The sequence below is a fragment of the Sapajus apella genome, unplaced genomic scaffold (genome assembly GCF_009761245.1).
Source record: "Sapajus apella isolate SASKATOON/1434 unplaced genomic scaffold, GSC_monkey_1.0 scaffold41, whole genome shotgun sequence".
Classification (NCBI taxonomy): Eukaryota; Metazoa; Chordata; class Mammalia; order Primates; family Cebidae; genus Sapajus; species Sapajus apella.
In genome coordinates this window covers 4,984,935-5,004,547 of record NW_022436981.1, presented here as the reverse complement: position 1 = coordinate 5,004,547, position 19,613 = coordinate 4,984,935, and the positions used below count along the sequence as shown (strand labels likewise).

General features: G+C 40.0%; 1 protein-coding gene across 9 annotated transcripts in view; it reads left to right on the top strand.

Annotated features, from left to right (window-relative positions):
- The window catches only part of ADGRF5 (adhesion G protein-coupled receptor F5), a 98,216-nt gene that overhangs the window by 69,975 nt on the left and 8,628 nt on the right, over positions 1-19,613 (top strand). For 6 of the 9 annotated variants that reach the window (XR_004275586.1, XR_004275587.1, XM_032299618.1 and 3 more), the window contains exons 7-17: positions 72-130; positions 581-723; positions 2,128-2,346; positions 3,743-3,946; positions 7,561-7,731; positions 10,213-10,332; positions 10,501-10,710; positions 12,756-12,968; positions 14,820-14,975; positions 16,687-16,895; positions 18,877-19,056. Coding sequence is in view for 7 of the 9 variants with exons in the window: in XM_032299618.1 (XP_032155509.1) it covers positions 72-130; positions 581-723; positions 2,128-2,346; positions 3,743-3,946; positions 7,561-7,731; positions 10,213-10,332; positions 10,501-10,710; positions 12,756-12,968; positions 14,820-14,975; positions 16,687-16,895; positions 18,877-19,056 (1,884 nt within the window). In the remaining 2 variants the exon portion in view is untranslated. The remainder of the gene's footprint in view (positions 1-71; positions 131-580; positions 724-2,127; positions 2,347-3,742; positions 3,947-7,560; positions 7,732-10,212; positions 10,333-10,500; positions 10,711-12,755; positions 12,969-14,819; positions 14,976-16,686; positions 16,896-18,876; positions 19,057-19,613) is intronic. The other 3 variants (XM_032299622.1, XM_032299623.1, XM_032299621.1) reach the window with 1 other exon arrangement.

Sequence of the window (19,613 nt, the reverse complement as noted above, 5' to 3'; positions counted from 1 at the left end):
CTACTTCAAATATTTTGACCTACCTCTCTCTAGACTTTGATGTATGACACTCACCTTGCTTTATTTTTCAGTTCCGGAAGGGTTATGGAATTTTACCAGGCTTCAAGGGCGTGACTGTGACAGGGTTCAAGTAAGGCTATTGTAATTTGATCATTTCTACTTTATGGCTGGGATCCATGTGGTAGTGAAGGAGGAAAACCCCCTAGAGAGGCATTATTCACGTGGAATGCTCAGCAGGACCAGTTTGGTAGAGGTGAAAAGAGTGGTCACCCCTTACAGATGTACCTGTTTAAAAGGAAGAGAGAAGACTTGTGTTCATTCTACACACATGCAAATGTTTTTGCAAGCCAAGATAAGGGATAAAAGTTTGTAGTCCAGATAGTTCAGAGATATAAAAATAAAATAATGCCATGTAATGATGTCTTTCTACCAGAAGATCCCACTGGCCAGTCAGGACCATAGATTTGCATGCTGCAACAGGCAGTTCTTGCTATTTCGTTTTCCTAAGCAAGTGAGCCATAAATGTCTAAACTCTTCCAGGTCAGCTATTGTTTTACTGAACTGAGTGGTCTCTGTCCAGGTCTGGAAGTGTGATTGTGACATATGAACTCCAGACTACAGCACCATCACTTGACCTAATTCATAAAGCCAATGAGCGAGTGGTACAGAGCCTCAATCAGACCTACAGAATGGACGAAAACTCCTTTCAAGCATTTAATGGCAGTAAGTGAAAGTGTTTAGAGATGGTCATGGTATTTATGGTTATGCTTAAACCTAGGAAATCTAGCTTATATTACAATGTCCTCTGTGAAGCTAGACACTCCAGTACCTGGCACAGGAGGTTCTGTACCATCTCCTCTTATGTCAGTGCCTCCTAATCTGACTAATGCCACTGTATCTGGGGTGTGCAGAAGAGGGGCACAGGGATTTTACAAGGGGGTCACAGAGCCATCTTGGTTTGTGGATTTTCTAAATTAACAGATCCAAAACATCCAAAAAAGTAAAGTTAATATCATAGTAGAGATTTAAATATCCACAAAATGCAGCAATAGGAAATAGAGGGCCACTGTTTTAGAGCAGTAAGCCTCAGTGTAGCCCTCTGTCATCCAGGCTGGAGTGCAGTAGTGCCATCATGGCTCTCTGTAGCCTCTACCTTCCTTACCCAAGTGATCCTCCTACCTCAGCCTCTGGAGTAGCTGGGACCACAGGTGCATACTCCCATACTTGGCTAACATTTATTATTTATTATTTTTATGTTTTGTACAGATGGGATCTCACTATGTTGCCCAGGCTGGTCTCATACTCCTTGCCCCAAGCAATCCTCCCACCTTAGTCTCCCAAAGTGTTGGGATTACAAGCATGAGCCACCATGCCTGGCTGTGTTTTCACTTTTATCTGTGAAATGTCAGGGGAGTGATCTCATGGATTTTTACTGCCAAAACAAGAATAATAGTTACAGTTTCTCCAAGTTACCTCCCGATGTAGCTCTCTTTCACTGCTCCTATTTTCCAGACAAGGGTACTAAGGCTCAGCCAGGCTAAGCAATTTCCCCAGGGTCATACACTTACAGGTGGGACAGAACCAGGACTCAGATCCGAACTTATTGTCTGTAAAGCTCCGAAACTTCAAGAGGTCCAGTAGTATTAGGAAATTCTTATTTTTCAAGCAGACTTTATTATAGTTAATTAATTTGTTTTTAAATTTCTAAATCATTCAAGACTTAGGTCAGAACTTTTAATAAGCATGAGATATCAGTTATTGATAAGAAGTAGTTGATATTATTCCAGTCAGTAGCAGAGAAACTTGATGTTTAAGTTAGTTTGTGTGTTTTTTTCCTAAGCAAATGTGCAATTTTCTACCACACTTTTTGAAGTATTGAAAATAGCTTTAAAATCTCCATTACTGCCATTAAGGAGCCATAGGGCAAAGACCCCAATCTGGAAACCCTGCACCTCCTCAGGGCTCCAGATGCATGGGGATGGAGTTAGGAGACACATTGCCTCAGCCTGTTCAGCACCACAGATGCTGTCAAGACCTCCAAGAGCCTTGTGGTGGTTGTGCCTGGTGAGTAGGATCAATGACATTTATTTACTTTGGGATCTTAGTACCTTTTCCTTGGGTTTCCAGATGATATTAAGTTATCTGTCACACCAGAAATCATCTTTGAAGGGGACACAGTCAGTCTGGTGTGTGAAAATGACATTTTGTCCTCCAATGTGTCTTGGCGCTATAAAGAACAGGAGTTGGAAATTCAGAACAGCAGCAGATTCTCGATTTACACTGCCATATTCAACATGACCTCAGTATCCAAGCTCACCATCCACAACATCACTCTGGGTGATGCAGGTAGGTCTCCGTTCAATAACTGGTGTGAGGAATGAAATGAAGAGCTTGTAAAGATGCAAATATGTAATAGTGTTTTATGTAGATATGTAAATACTGTTTTTCTCTTTAACGAGAAGTCTCCTGGTTCAACCTTTCAAAACTGAAAATTAATCACATATGTATTAGTTCATTTTCACACTGCCATCAAGAACTACCTGAGGCTGGGTAATTTACTGAGAAAAAAGGTTTAATTGACTCACAGTTCTGCATGGCTAAGAAGGTCTCAGGAAACTTACAATCATGGCAGAGGAGAAGGGGAAGCAAGGCACGTCACATCTTACATGGCAGCAGGAGAGAGAGAGAAAGTCAGTGAGGAATTATGAATTGTCAAACATCTGATTTTAAACCATCAGATCTCATGAGAACTCAATCGCTATCCTAAGAACAGCATGGGGGAACTGCCCCCATGAGCCAATCACCTACCACCAGGGCCCTCCATGGACATGTGGGGATTACAATTTGACACGAGATTTGGGTGGAGACATACAGCCAAACCATATCACCATGGTATTAATTGTTAATTAATTTTAAAATTTAATTATTTTCATTATTTGCTCTATTATAGTACATATTTTCATTATTTTGTTTTGGAATATAATATTACTTTATTTTTAATTTTCAATTGATTTTTAAAAAAATTTTAAATAGCTTTGTTGAGGACAGAATTGATATATAATAAACTGCACATATTTAAAAAGTCTTGACACATGTACACCTGTGAAGTCATTACCACAATTAAGAAAGTGAACATATTCATCATTCTCCCTGCCCTCACCAAATTTTCTGGTTCTCCGCTACTATCCCTCCCTTCTGCTTTCCCTTGTCCTCTGGCCCACCCCAAGCAACTACAGAAGCATAAGGCTTAATTCTTCACTAAGACTAGTGGTGAATCGGTCACATTCTGGAATGCAATAACCCCTATTAGATGGGGCCATCTCCTTTTCTCTGCATGAGGAGGTGAGCTGTAGACATATGGGTCCTATCACATAGTTGTTGATTTTGATTTTATCACATGGTTAAATACTGTGGCAATATTATCCATCTTCTTCTAATTCTCCAAGTCTTTTCGATTTTTCTTTCCTACTTCTTCTGTTGTTATATTTCTTTCCTTATTAGCAAAGTCCCTGAGATATCTACCATTTCCTCAGAACATTTCTGTACCCTACTTTGTGGCATCAGAAATATCTGCACTTCCTGAATTCCTGAATGGTTTTTTAGGCATTTTTAGATCAAGTTTCAGATGCTTTTGAACATGATGCTTCATGAAGTACTGTCATGATCCATGACATGAGGGTACCATTCCTCTATGAAAATACACATATGTTGTAATAATATATATTTTGTGTATTGTATGCAGGTGAATATGTTTGCAAACTGATATTAGACATTTTTGAATATGAGTCCAAGAAGAAAATAGATGTTATGCCTATCCAAATTTTGGCAAGTGAAGAAATGAAGGTGATGTGCGACAACAATCCTGTATCTGTGTCCTGCTGCAGTGACAGTAACATTGATTGGATAAAAACAGAATGGAAGCAGGAAGGAAACATAAATATTTCAGGTGAGAATGTTAAATAAGCCCTTTTGCAAATAGGTTTTCGCCTCTTGGCCAAGTAAAAATGGGAGATATGGTGTGTGGAAGGGGAAATGTCAGATGGCTGCTATTTTCTGGACTTTGAACTGTGAAAAGGCATTAGGTTTAATGCCAGCTCCAGCTTAGCCACTCTAGAGCAAGACTCCAAAAATATATGCACACAAGTGTCATGCTGTGGTTGTAGATGAGATCTCAGCAGCGGAAGACACAAGGGAGAAGGATCCTGATGACTTAGGTCCATGGCATTTTGCATTAAAAAAAAAAAGACAAGAAAATTTGTGCTCACCTTCCTTTCCATCTTCAACAAAGAGTTAAGGATGAGGTCACTTGTCGTTGAAGTCTGACTTAGAGCTTCTAATTTCTGTGTTTCTTCTCCTGGTGTCTGGTCCTTCTCACTTCTCTGTCTTTGTATCTATGCATACCTCAATATTTTCTTTCTCTGTGTTTCCAGCTTTATCCCCCTCTCTCTCTATAGACCTGTTTGTCTCCCAGTCATTTCATACCAAGTCTGATCCCGTTAGCTTTTGTTTTCAATCAGAAATCTTACCTAAAGTTCCCTATCCTCCAGTTTATATTGATGAATAATAATAATAGTAATAAATTAAAACACTGTCTCTGTTTTAACAGTTTATAACCCTTTAAAAATATGTTACTGCTTTTTAATTGCTTGACCACAAATTAGAAGCATTTTATTTCTGATTTGCAAATAAGGAAATTGAGGTTTAGATTATATGGCTTATTCAAGGTTATCAAAATATGAAAAGAAAGAAAGAAAGAAGAAAGAAAAACAAAGAAGAAAGGAAGGAAGGAAGGAAGGAAGGAAAGAAGGAAGGAAGGAAGGAAGGAAGGAAGGAAGGAAGGAAGGAAGGAAGGAGAGAGGACTCAGCAAAGGTCTTGTCTCACAAAATCAGTATTTGTCTTGGCCAAACTATATGACACATGCCTGGTGGGCCAGCACTGGAATGAGCTAGTCAGGCAAAGTTAGGACAGTGTTCTACCTAGAAACTGCGTAGAGCAAGATCCAACTCTTCTCTTAAGAAACAACAGTATAATGTGCTGATCTGTAAAGAAAAAGTCTTTTTTTTTCCCATTTATTTATTTTATTGCATTTTAGGTTTGGGGGTACATGTGAAGAACATGCAAGATTGTTGCATAGGTGCACACGTGGCAGTGTGATTTGCTGCCTTCCTCCCCATCACCTACATCTGGCATCTCTTGTTGGGGGGAAATAGGGGAAGAAAAAGTCTTTAAAGTAAAATGTGGATTTACACATGAAAGACGTTAGTGGGGTGAACCTTCCTTTTACAAAGCCTTAGCTATGGAGCTATGTTACATTTTCTTTTTTTTTGAATTATCAGAAAAAGAGCAGTGGTTCACGCTTGTAATCCCAGCACTTTGGGAGGCCAAGTCAGGTGGATCACCTGAGGGTGGGAATTCGAGACCAGCCTGGCCAACACGGTGAAACCCCATCTCTACTAAAAATACAAAAAATTAGCAGGGTGTGGTGAGGTGCACCTGTAGTCCCAGTTACTCGGGAGGCTGAAGCAGAAGAATCACTTGAACCCGAGAGGCCAAGGTTGCAGTGAGCAGAGATTGCGCCACTGCACTCCAGCTTGGGTGACAGAGTGAGACTCTGTCTCAAACAAAACAAACAAATGAAACCCCATCAATATTCAGGCAAATTTTCCTAAGCACATGTATTTTGCAAAGCATGTTTCATCTGCAAGCATTTGTATTAGACTTCAAAGTACTCCGAAGAAGGTATGTGGTAACTGTTGAAAATATTGACACATGATACATGGAGTGACTTTCCTGATTTCTAAGGAAGACAAGGTGTAGATACCCTGAAGAAACTGCCGGATGAAAGGAAGACTTACACAATTCCTCTGGTACTAGCTTAGAAGATTTCAAACCCTAAAGGTGAAAAACTTGCCTTCTGGCAAAGGAACCAGGAAGTCTGTGGCACAGATGCTTAGAGCGGGACAAATGACTGCAGAACAATGGATTTCCTGCCTCAGGGCTGGCCACCTGGGGACCTGCTCCGTGGCTTCTCTGATGAATTTAGCCTCTGCCCTCGCATCCTGCCCTTCTTTCTCCTGCCCTTGCTGCTTCCTCCCTGCAGCTCTCTTTTCCAAATTCCACAAGCTCAACTAACAACCATTTTTTCCAGTTCTGTAGAATGCAAAAAAAGCAAAATAATTTACCCAAAGCATTTGGAAGTGAATAAATGACCTCCTCTCAGAAATGGTTGCATATTCAAAGCCCTTTGGGAAAGGATAAGACAGAAAGGAAATAATCAGCAATGGCAGAATTTCTAACTTTAAGAGACTAAAATTCAATGAAGATTTCCTCCCACATGGGAAAAAAGTGAAGACGTATTCTGTAATGGGATCACCATGATCACAAAATAGTTATTATGGCAGATTCAATATATTCAACTCCTTTTTTTTTTTTCTTTTGAGACAGAGTCTCACTTTTGTCACCCAGACTGGAGTGCAGTAGTGTGATCTTGGCTCATGGCAACCTCCACCTCCTGAGTTCAAGCGATTCTCCTACCTCAGCCTTCTGAGTAGCAAGGATTACAGAATGTGCCATCATGCTCACCTAATATTGTACTTTTAGTAGAGATGGGTTTTATCCATGTTGGTCAGGCTGGTCTCAAACTCCTGACCGCAGGTGATCCGCCCAGCTAATTTTTGTATTTTTAGTAGAGACAGTTTCAACCATGTTTGCCAGGCTGGTCTTGAACCCCTGACCTCCGCCCACCTTGGCCTTCCAAAGTGCTGGGATTACAGGCAAGAACCATTTCACCTGGCCTCAACTCTGTTTTCAATGTTTACATTTATCACCTTGGTTTTTCTCCATTCCCCACCCAAAGTCTTGCAAAGTAGGTACCATCACAACCATTTTATAGAGGAAGGTCTGGGATGTCATCTAACTTTGAAAAACAAAATTATAATTGCATACTTGCTCTTCTCCAGAAAGCAAGGTATCAGCTTATTACCTGCATTCAGTATCTTCTGTGAAGAGCCTCTGTTTGCACAGCCCCAGGGGTGTTGTAGGAAACACAATGTTAAGGATGCCAATTTGGAGGTCCTGCTTGTGGTTTCTGAGTTTGCCATCTCTTTGGAGCCTTTTCTCCACTCTTTCTCTGAATCTCAGCCTAACAGAAGTAGTTACTGTTCTCTGAACAAGACCTGCATTCCAATAACCATCACTAATGGTCTTTGCTGGGGCAGGCCCTAGTAGGGTACTTTTCTAAGAATTTATGCATATTATCTCATTTAACCTTATAGTGGTCCTGGGAAGTAACTGCTATTACTAATCCCCAATTTACATTGGGAGAACTGAAGCACAGAGTGGTTAAGTGACTGTCTCAACAAGTAAGTGGTGGAGTTTGGGATCCAAAGCCAGGCAACCTGGGTACAGAGTCTGCAGATCTAATTATCACACACCCCTCCTCTCCATTCAGAGAAGAAATCTGTTTAAATAGTAACTCCTTTTATTAAAAAATGATTTGGCCACTTCGTTACTAAATAAAAGAGACAGCTAGGATGGCAACCATATGCTTCTCATTACAGGATCTGCTGAGATACAGATAGATTCTAGCTGCAGCAAATACGTCTTCAGGGTTGACAGAACCCAATGCCCAAGCGGGTCATCTGGAACAACCGTTGTCTACACCTGCGAGTTCATCAGTGGCTACGGAGCCAGAGGCAGTGCAGACACAAAAGTGACATTCACCTCTGTGGGTAAGGACTCTCCCTAGAATTTTTAGCCATAAATAGGTTGCACCCTAAATAAATGCTGGCAATGAACTATGAGCAAAATAATGTGTGGTTAGGGCAAATCGCACAATGGGAGATAGAAATGGATTTCCCTCTCTGCCATTTAAATTCAGAGGGAGTCTTTTTAAAATTGGGAATGGTTGTGGTAGAGCACAGTGGTTGCCAGGAAGGAACCCAGGGCATTCTGTGAGTAAGGCAGGAGGTGGAGTGGGAAGTAGGGTTTCGTTCTCGGGTTAGCCCTATTATCATTGAATAATGTGTAATGAGGATAATGTCCCTAATTTTCCCCTTTTCCCCCATTACCTCATTCTCCCATTCTTGAATTTCAACAGCCTGGCTCACTCTCCTGTACCCCTCAACACTCTCCTTCACCCCTCCTCTCCCATTTCACCTATTCCAGAGACAGTGCCGCAGAAAGCCTTAATACTCTGATTCTTTGTGGTTATTTTATGGTTGGAATGAGTGATGTTTTAGTCTCTCAATTAATTGTTTAGTTAGACTTCTTAAAAGTGTCATTTCTCCTTATATCATAAAGCATTGTAATTTCACCCCATGTGCAAAAGGAGGACATTCAAACTTGTTTTTTCACCCATCTTACAAAAATGAGCAATTTACATTAATTATTAGTCCCTTTCTGAACAAGTTTAGAGAAAGGACTGATATAAGCAATACTTGTTAACTGTTGTTCACGTTTTCTGCTATTGTGACTTAGCAATTTTACAAAGATCAAGATTATGTTTATGTGGGCATAGTCTATCTAATATATATCTATAATATATAATACATAGCTATAATATATAATATATAGCTATATAATAATCATATGTCTAATCATTTATCTACAGGGTAAACAGTTTTGCATTCCCAGTTTTAACACCAAGAGTTGTGTTCTGTTCACATAATCAAAACTGTTCTCACTATAGAAAACTGCAAATTGTTCAAAGTAGCCATGAGCTCTTCTAGGGAAATAATGCTTTCAGATAAACCTAATCTTTCTCCAAATTACTTAACTTTACCCCTATCTGCAAAACTGGGACCTGTCTTAGGGACATGTTTAGCCTTTGCTGAAAATCATTGGTCAGGTAGTTTGGAATCTCATCAGAGAATTAAGAGGACCAAATTCATAGTTCCATGAGCCTTTTTCTTCTTACTCACAGAAATAGCTAAGCCTCAGAGAGCCATCTCAAGATGCCTACAGCTGGGGAGGGTAATACAGGGACATATTATACCTTGCTAAAGTGGCTTTGGGCTGTATCTGAACATTTGAATCCCAGCTTCTAAATGGTAACTATGAAAAGCTCTAATATCATTGGATTATGATTAAGAATAAGATTTTTAGGCCAGGCATGGTAGCTCATGCCTGTAATCCCAGCACTTTGGGAGGCCGAGGTGGGCAGATGGTTTGAGCCTAGGAGTTTGAGACCAGCCAGAGCAACATGGCAAAGCCCTGTCTCCACCAATAAAAATAAACATAAAGTTAGTCAGGTGTGGTGGTGTGTCCCTGAAGTCCCAGCTTCTTGGGAGGCTGAAGCAGGAGGATCAATTAAGCCCAGAAGGTTGAGGCTGCAGTGAGCCATGATTGTGCCAGCTGGGGTGACAGAAAGCAATCCTGTCTCAAGAAAGGCAAAAAAAAAAAAAAAGAGAAAAGAAAAGAAAAGAAAAAAAAGTATAAGATTTCACACTGACTGGGAAAGTAGACCAGCATCAGTGGGCTCACAAAATGAAGCTATTCACATATAGGAGACTGAAGTAATGGTGTTTTGAACTATCACCCATGTAAAAATATACTCAAAGAGAAGTAGAAACTTAGATGAAAATAGTGGGAGGCTCATATAAGCTTTTACATTTGTAATAGCCTTATTAATATTTTTGATTAATAGTTTTTCATGAACCTGTGAGAATCTTATTAGAGGAATAAATATATAGCGTAATTAATTACATATAAATACTTCTATTACTGTAGTTATAGAGTTATAATTATAATTAATGTGCCCATACATCCCAGTTTACCTGAAACAGTACAGGTATAATTATTAGGTTAGTGCAAAAGTAATTGTGTTTTTTGCCATTACTTTTGAATCACCCTATATTTGGGCAATACATGCTATGACTCTTGTACTTAAAATGTAGTTCCAGAATTCACTCTTTCACTTATTAAGCACTGACTGTGTACTAGACACAGTGCTGAGTGCTGCGGATGCAAAGACACAGAGGTCACATTTCTGCCCCTGAGGGCTCACATTTTTATGGAGGAGAGATATGAAAAGAGAGAAAATAATACACAGCGTGGCATTATTAAAAAGTATTTTAACAGAGTAAAGAATGAGATTGTTAGAGGAACCCAGCCATTTGTTCTCCCTTGAGGTGTTACAGAGGAGGTTGGAGGGGAGCTTGGGATAAGTTGACACTCCTAAGTTTGCAACCTTTTACCCTGCTGATCATCAGGAGATAATTCCAGCCAGAAAAGTGAAGTGCCCGAGGTCCTAAGGCATGAGATGGAAATGAGTACAGTGCAGAGCACCACCAGGAACAGCCTAGAAACGAGTAAAGCCTGGGAGCAGCAAGGTACCAATCCTACCTTGACGCGAATAGAGTCAGGATGCTTCGGGTTTTTGTTTTGTTTTGTTTTTCCTGCCCTCTCTGAAGTTTCACTCATGTGTCAATGTCCCCAGAGATACTACACATTGGACTTGTTGTCAGTTTCTTTTGTCTGTTTTGTTTGCCTTTTTTCAGCCAATCTAACAATAACCCCGGACCCAATTTCTGTTTCTGAGGGACAAAACTTTTCTATAAAATGCATCAGTGATGTGAGTAACTATGATGAGGTTTATTGGAACACTTCTGCTGGAATTAAGATACACCAAAGGTTTTATACCACGAGGAGGTATCCCGATGGAGCAGAATCAGTACTGACAGTCAAGACCTCTACCAGGGAGTGGAATGGTGAGTGAAGGGCTGGACACCATACTGTACTCCCTGGGTCCTTGAAAACATGCAATAATAGTTACCATCCATGTAGGGTCTGCTCTGAGACATGCCTATGCCAGCCACTTTAAATTCAATATGTCCTCACACTTAATGCAACAGTCCTTTGAGGGAAGGGGCCATTATTTCCATATTTACAGATGAAGTAACTATGCTTAAATAACTTAAGTTGTGGCTGGGCACGGTGGCTCATGCCTGTAATCCCAGCCCTTTGGGAAACTGAGGTGGGCGGATCACAAGGTCAAGAGATCGAGACCATCTTGGCCAACATGGTGAAACCCCGTCTCTACTAAAAATACAAAACTTAGCTGGGCGTGGTGGCGAGCACCTGTAGTACCAGCTACTTGGGAAGCTGAGGTAAGAGAATCGCTTGAACCCTCAAGTCGCAGGTTGCAGCCTGGTGCCTGGCGACAAAACAAAACTCTGTCTCAAAAAAAAAACAAAAAAAAAAACCCCAAAAACTTAAGTTGTAGAGCCAGGAATGGACTCGTGTCTCTAATTCCAGACCCTGTGCTCTTGCCATTAAGTTATGTGGATTGTTTTGAAAAGTACTTTCACTAGACACTTGGGAGTGTTTCATCCAACCACGCTTTAGAACAGCTAGGAAAAGATTTTATAAGCCTGGTTCCAAAAAAAGAAACACCTTTTAGTTTCCTGTTTACCTCTATCCATGGTTTGTACTGTGAGGAAATGCAAATCTCTGAAAGCAAAATGAACTTGGTAGACAGAACTGCTACAATAGTAGCTCATATTTATTGAGCCCTTAACTATGTGATAGGCACTATGCAAAGTATTTAAATGTATTAATTGATGTAAAACAATAAGCCTAGAGGATACTGTTATTATTAGCCCCATTTTACAGATGAGGAAACCGAGACTCAGTAAAGTAAATTACCCAAGGTTATATTTTTTCAAATGTAACAATGGCAGAGCCAGGGTTCAAACTTAGATTGACTGGCTCCAGCGGCCAACTCTTAGCCACTCCACTCTGAAGACTTTCATTAACTATGAGGTTAATAAGCCTAGATTCCATGAGTCCCATGTCGTCTTTATATTTTTAACTAGGGCCTAGGAAACATTGTAGAAATATCTAGTTATTATTTGGGCTGTACTTGGTAGTATATGTTTAGGAAGTGGAAGTTTTTTTCTTCCAGGCTGACCTCAATCCTGCTCTGTCCAATTACTCTTTCCTACTGCAGGTCAATAACCTAGAAAGAATTTTAGCTTTTCCAGTCACATTAATCTGTTAAACAGTCCCATAATCAGTTGTTGAAAAAACATATTATCATCTAAATTTACTACACTGTTGTTTTATATTCAATTTAAATTCCCTCTTCCCCCCAACAGGAATTAAAAGGAGTTTCCTTTCTCCCCTCGTTCTACTCATTTGCCTTCTGGCTAGCTGCTCCTTCTGACTTTTCCAGAGCTGGGGCAAAGGGAAGCAATGTAAAGATAATTGAAGGGTCTTACTTAACTGTAGGTGCCGCTGTAATCTTGCTGTATGTCTGCACGGCAGCTGCCCAAATGACTTGTCCTCTGGGGACATGATGAACAGGGCCTGTTCACTTAGAGTTAGGAGATGGGGCGTCATAACACCACAGTGTTCCATCAGGTTAACAATTATCTTCAAAAAACCTCCCCACCCCTGCACACGCCAAATTTCCCATTTATTCCTTGGGTTGGTAGAAAAGCCTTGGAGTAGAAATTGAAATTCTTGTTTAAAATCCAATTTTGCCACTAACAGGCTGTTTGACCTTGAATAAGCCACTTAATTTTTATTGAAAGTAAGTGCATATTTATGTGGTCATAGGTTAGTCCTTCTAATACATGGAGAACCCAGGAGAGGAGTCAATCAAGCATTTTTTCCTCTAGTGTCCAGGAAGGTGTGGTATTCCTTTACCAAAGCTTGAGAGGGAAAATTAAACCTCTCCTTAACCTTCCCAGAAAATGCCTTTGAAGGGCAGTTATTTCATTCCATCTCATTTTTGCTGTCTTCTACTCAGGAACCTATCACTGCATATTTAGATATGAGAATTCATACAGTATTGCAACCAAAGACGTCATTGTTCACCCGCTGCCTCTAGAGCTGAACATCATGGTTGATCCTTTGGAAGCTACTGTTTCATGCCGTGGTTCCCATCACATCAAATGCTGCATTGAGGAGGACGGAGACTACAAAGTTACTTTCCAAATAGGTTCCTTGTCCCTTCCTGCTGGTAAGATGCTCACTGCTGAATTGTTAGGGTGTATTATTTCACATATGTGGAGTCTAAAAATTTACTCTTAAAATAGGGATCAAGAGACATAGGACTGTATCAGAGATAGAATGAACAGAATAGAATCCCATGAGTCTATGTAACCTTCTATTTTGCTATGTGGCTGATGGTTCATTGGTTTGTGGCAAAATCTTGGGAGTTTGCAATGGTGGAGTGAGTCCCTTTTTTGTTTGTTTTTAATTGGGAGAAGTTGAAGAAACTATTGACATACCTTCTAAGGAATATGGCGGACTAGATATTCTGACAGTCCTTTCTTCCATGCTATAAAGTTGCGTGCCACAAAAGCACCACAAAAATCCTTTTAAATGCATAATTGAGCATGTAAGAAGGTATGAGAAATAACCAAGTGCCAAAAAAGTAGAGGAAAATAAAATAGAAATGATGCTTTAATACTGGAGCTTCCCTGTGGGCATTTGCCAATAGCAGAAACCCAGAACCTTGGGTTTTAAGGCTCCTTTGGGCATAAAAGTAAAAACTGTGCTCCCCAAACAGTACCTGGGGCACTCCCATCCCATTGACACAATGTTAAGACCTTCAAAAAGTGACATGTTCAGTAAAATACTAAGCTAAGAAAACAAACTTCATCTGCCAGAGTTGAGGCCTTGGCCTCATCTCTGGGTGGACAAAACGTTTCCCCCGAGAATTATAATTGTCCTCCATCACCCAGGTTTGGTCTTTGAATTTATATTTCCTGTGTGGTTCAGGAGCTCCAGTCTAAGTTTAAAGTTGTCCATTGGTAGCACGCTATGTCAACTAGCAAAAAAAAGAAAAAAAAAAAATCAAAGTCTCTCTGGTAGATGGTACCATAATCCAGATCCCTAGGGATTCCCAGAGATTAAAGTCAACCAACCTGAGCTCAAAATCCAAAATCTCAAAACACAGACACCTTCATGAGGGATTTACAAGCTCATTTGTTCTTTCAATAACTATTCTGGAGGACTTACTCAATGCGAAACACCATAGTAGGCAATGAAAGGGAGACAATATACTTACTGAATACCAGCATATACTTACTGGATACTTACTATGTGCTGAATTATATGACTTGTACTATGTTAGGAATTATGGGATATGAGAAGGATGTAAAGAAATGTAGAAAAGAAGTAGGGTACATATTTTAATATCTAGAAGGGTCCATGCCACAAAAGGCAATGCATATAACATAAAATATCCAAAAGGAAGAATACAGACTGAAAAAACAGTGGAAGTTCAGAAAAGTGGGGACTCAGTAAACACTGTAGTCTTTAAAGAAGACTGCGTGGTAGAGTGATATAATCAACCTGGATTTTGATGTATGCAACATTTCAATATTCTGTGTCTAACATGCATACATTCCGTGCTTTCTGTGTGCCAAATATTGAGCTGAGCATCAGGAGATGGAAAAATAAATGACAAGGTACTTTCTCTCCAGGACCTTATGGTCTAATAGAGAAGATAAACTTATAAAGAGGTGTCTATAAACCAATATGGTAATGGCAGAATAGGATAAATGCTCAGAGCATGACGAAATTTAGATAGGGAGAGCGATTTGTGGGATGCTGAAAAGGCGTCCTGAATGTCAAAAATGTGTGACTTAAAGTCATTAATGGTAGAGGAGAAGTTTTGGCTATCATACATGCAATTGTGGGCTTACATACTTCTAAGAGACAGAGGCAAAAACCTATTAAAAATGAATATGGCACATTCCTGGGGAAAGCTTAGACAATTTTATTCATATTAGGTCATCTTAACACGATTCGTGCGTTAGAGACTTATGTTGTGACTTAATTCTTTCAATAATTCTATCTTTAGCAAAAGAAGTTAAAGAAAAACAAGTGTGCTACAAACACAATTTCAATGCAAACTCAGTTTCCTGGTGTTCAAAAACTGTTGATGTGTTTTGTCACTTTACCAATGCTGTTAATAATTCAGTCTGGAGCCCATCTATGAAGCTGAATCTGGTACCTGGTAAGAGCGTTTTAAATTACTTTAAGATATTATAGTCAGGAGCAGGGACTTATTTATTCATTCACTCCCTCATTCATCCCCATTCAATAAACATGTGTTAAATATCCTCACTGTGGGAGGCCCTGGGCTCACCACGGGGTATTTAAAAGAACAGAAATAAGCCATGTCCCCTGGTCTCAAGCCTAGGGGAGAAATATATGTGATAAAGTTATTATATGTAATGCTTCAAGAGCTCAATAGAAATGTTGTGGGTGGCTTAGCTCTACTGAAAGCAGGTGGGGAAAATGTGATCAGGAAAGCCTTCCAGGTGAAACGGGACCTCAGCTGAGTCTGGGGGCTAAGGAGTTCACCAGGCAGACAGGAGTCGACAGTGTCTGGGCATGGCTGAGATCCTTTGAGGTTTCAGCAAAGGAAGGGTGTCCACAGTGCACTGTTTTTCTGAGACAGGGCTACATGAAAACAATTGATCTCAAGAGTAGACCACTGCCTTTCCCATCTGTTGCCATCACTGAGTCAATTTTCCATTGCGTAGTGTCTTTGAGGTGAAAGGTCATAATTATGGAATCATTGCTGTGCTAGCCCATGCTGGGGAGCTCCCCTAGGCAGCAGAGAGGGATAGATCATCCTAATAGAAGGTCATCTTAAGGGAGAATTTTATGTTAAGGCAAGAGATAAATGATGACCCTGGGCTTCTATCATAAGCAACACCTCATCCTCCTAAATCTTCTCAGCAATGGGACTTGTGACAGACAAAGGATCCATGGCTTTATTATCACTTTTGTTTCAGTTTACTGAATAACTTGTAGTCATTCTCACATGTTGGCAGCTAGCCCCTGGGCACCAAAACAGGAAATAATTTAGAGTCACTGTCTTCTGACCTTGCCATGCATAAGCACAACCCCTCCAGAGTGCAGCAAGGTCGCCTTTTCTTGTACCCCTCACTCATCTTAGCCAACGCATTTTATTCACATATCTTTGTTCTTCTCTGTCTTTATACCAAATACGGTTTCACCTCTTTTTCCCAGTAGAACATTACTTATTTAAGATTTGTATATAGTGGTTGAGATCTTAATGTTAAAAAAACTGTTGGTGATGGAGGGGTCTCATCAGAATCAGGGTCCGCTGGGCATGAGAGATTCCACAGCAAGTGCCATTTTCCTATCCTTGTCAGGTTATGAGAAAAAGGTGACATATAATCACCTTTAAGGGAAACCAGAAGGAACAAATGCTTAAAAATATTGATTAGAATATTCAGGTCATGGGTACCCAGAATTGCTACTACTGATTACGTCTTTGGATAATGGCAGTGATTCTCAATCTTGAAAGCACATTGGAATCACCAGGGAGGTTTAAAAACCTCCTGATGCCTAAATTCCAGCCCTGAAGATTCCCATACACTTATCCTGGACACTGGTGTTTTCAAAAGCTCCCCAGCTGATTTTATTATGACACAGTTGAGAGTCTCCAGATTAAGGTAAAAAACTGTTAGGAAAAGCAAGTTCAGATTACAGAAGTCAGGTTCATGTGGAAAATAGTGAGGGGCTTTGGAAAATCAGGGACAAAATTAAGACATTGGGTAGCTGCTAAAAAGTCACTGAAAGCAAAGAAAAAGAGGAATTCAAACATCACAATTCTACCTAGGCCTGACCGTATTTCTACTATTTGTCTCTTCCTTGCAATGATCTCTTTTATTTCAATGTTTCCAACACAGGGGAAAACATCACATGCCAAGATCCCGTATTAGGTGTTGGAGAGCCCGGGAAAGTCACCCAGAAGCTATGCCAGTTCTCGAACATTCCCAGAAGACCTGGCAGTCCTGTTGGCGGGATTATCACTTACAAATGTGTAGGCTCCCAGTGGGAGGAGAAGAGAAACGATTGCATCTCTGCCCCAATAAATAGTCTGCTCCAGCTGGCTAAGGTGATCCTTAAAGCTTCCACTCTGACCTCTTGGTGGGGAGATCTGTCTGACTTACCATATTTCTCAGCACTTACGAAAATGGGTTTGGGGTTGCTTTGTGTTGCTCCAAAACTACTTTTATTTGTGTATTTCCAAAGGAGATGCAACCATAGAGCTTCATGAAATGCCTACACTCAGATATTAAGACAACTAAGTATGTGTTCTTCTCTCAGACCAGCAGGATACCTTAACCTTGACTTCTCAGTACCATGTGTTAAATACCTCTGGGGGCAGCAGTATTATCCTCTGTCTTATTGCTCTCCTTTGAGTAATTTTAATATCAAGAAAATAGCTGCAACCCTTTCAGAAAAAGTAGCAATACAGAAAATAAGATTCATCAATTTCTTTTTAAAAATAGCTGGGCTTGATGCTTTTATAGGTATGAGATTTTCCTTACTACTTGGAAGTAACTTGTACTTCTGAAGAAGCGACCATCTGCCTCTTTTACCTACAATAGAGGTTACCGCTGTGTAACAGGGGTAAAGTTCCTTTCCTTCTCTCAATATAAATAAGTGGTACCTCCACACTTGATTTGTCATAAGCTAGACTCCTAAAATTCCATGAGTTACATTAAAAAATTCTGGTGATGCAACTAGTGAGGTTATAGCCAATGATGACATCTTCAGACAACCAGGTCCAAATCCTCTCACCACTGGGAGAAGAATTGAAAAAAAAATTAGGGTAATACTATTTATGTTTTGTCTAATTAACTTCTATCTCTCCTCTTGTCTCACACCAAATTTATTAAAATATATATTATGTGTAAAGCATTATTATAGGTGCTGTCAAGGTAAATGGGCCAAATCAGATCTTGGTCTCTGATTTGATAAAGAATATAATCTAACTGGGTAGTTACATACACATTAATTTGGCTAAGATCAATTAAGAAGATCTTCTTGGGGAAAAAAAAAAAGCACCTGGGCTAGACCTTGATGGGAGGAGGCATGAGGGCTATAAATTATCCTAATGAAGAAAGATAGAAATTGTAATCTGAACTCGGTGTGGGACCAAGCCCCAATTCTAGATACCTACATACATTTTCAATGGAAAAGGATCATGTTGGTCTATCATGCTTCATTTGATTTATCCATTCAGCATATACTTACTGGATACTTACCATGTGCTGAGTTATATGACTCATACTATCTTAGGAGTTATGGGATATGAGAAGGATGTAAAGAAATGTAGCACATGCTCCATGTTGTTAAGGAGCTTATAATTTAATTAGAGCAATATTGAAATTAGAACACAAGATGACATTACTGGAGATGCCACAAATGAAAAGTATGTCATATAAAACCAATACTTATGCATTCAGAGGAAGGAACTTTCCTGGGTTGGAACATTCATCAAATTATTTTCCTAGAAGATAGAATATGAGCTATTCTATGCATATAAATAAGAGTTAGTTAGAAAGTAGAAGTGTAATCATTATAGGTAGAGTGACCATATAATCTATCATCCAATGGGGGACATATTTTGAGAATATCAGAGGGCACTTTTAATCATTGTACTAAGAGAAAAGGTAGAAACCAGACCTGTCCCTGGAAAATTGGAAGGGACAGTCACTTTAACGATTGGAAGAGTAAGTGATATGAGGAAAACCAAAGAGTGGCAGCTGTGTTTCCATGCTGACTATCCACGTGACCGTTGTACTGACCTTTAAGCTACTTCTCAGGCAATCACATCTAGCTTCTCTTTTTTTGTTCCAGTTAAATACCAGGTTGACATATGTTTGTTCCCCTTCTGTGTGCAATCTTATGTCATATTCTAAAGAGCATGCGTGGAGTGCTTAAGGGATACATTATCTTATGGGAAGTATTTATGGAAATGGAACAAAAAGGAAACTACAGATGTGAGAGATTTTGCCAGGAATGGATCAGCTGGATTTGATAGCTGAACTGACCTGTAAAAGTTTTTGTTTTGGCTTTTGTTTTACTAGGCTTTGGTCAAGAGCCCCTCTCAGGATGAGAAGCTCCCTACATACCTGAAGAATCTTTCTATTAGCATAGACAAAGTTGAACATGAAATCAGCTCTTCTCCTGGGAGTCTGGGAGCCGTTATTAACATCCTTGATCTGCTCTCAACAGTTCCAACCCAAGTAAATTCAGAAATGATGATGGTGAGTTTGCTTAACCTTTGCAGGAGTTTTGGGTCTTACCTTTTTACACCTCAGAATTTGTGTTCAAGAAACATTAATTCCTCCCAATTGCAGCTTCTCTGTCTTTTCCAGAGCAATGCTCAGGATATTACAGCCACACATTCTGCCAGCTACAGCTTTTAGGATATTAGGAAATGTTTCCCATATTCATTTTGAGACCTTAAGAATATGTCTTAGTGGCCAGGTGCGGTGGCTCACGCCTATAATCCCAGCACTTTGGGATGCCGAGGCGTGTGAATCACGAAGTCAAGAGATCGAGGCCATCCTGGTCAACATGGTGAAACTCTGTCCCTACTGAAAATACAACATTAGCTGGGCATGGTGGCGCACACCTGTAGTTCCAGCTACTCAGCTACTCAGGAGGCTGAGGCAGGAGAATTGCTTGAACCCAGGAGGTAGAGGTTGCGGTGAGCCAAGATCGCGCCATTGCACTCCAGCCTGGGTAACAAGAGCGAAACTCCATCTCAAAAAAAAAAAAAAAAAAAAAGAAGAATATTTCTTAGTGAATTTCTGCTTTA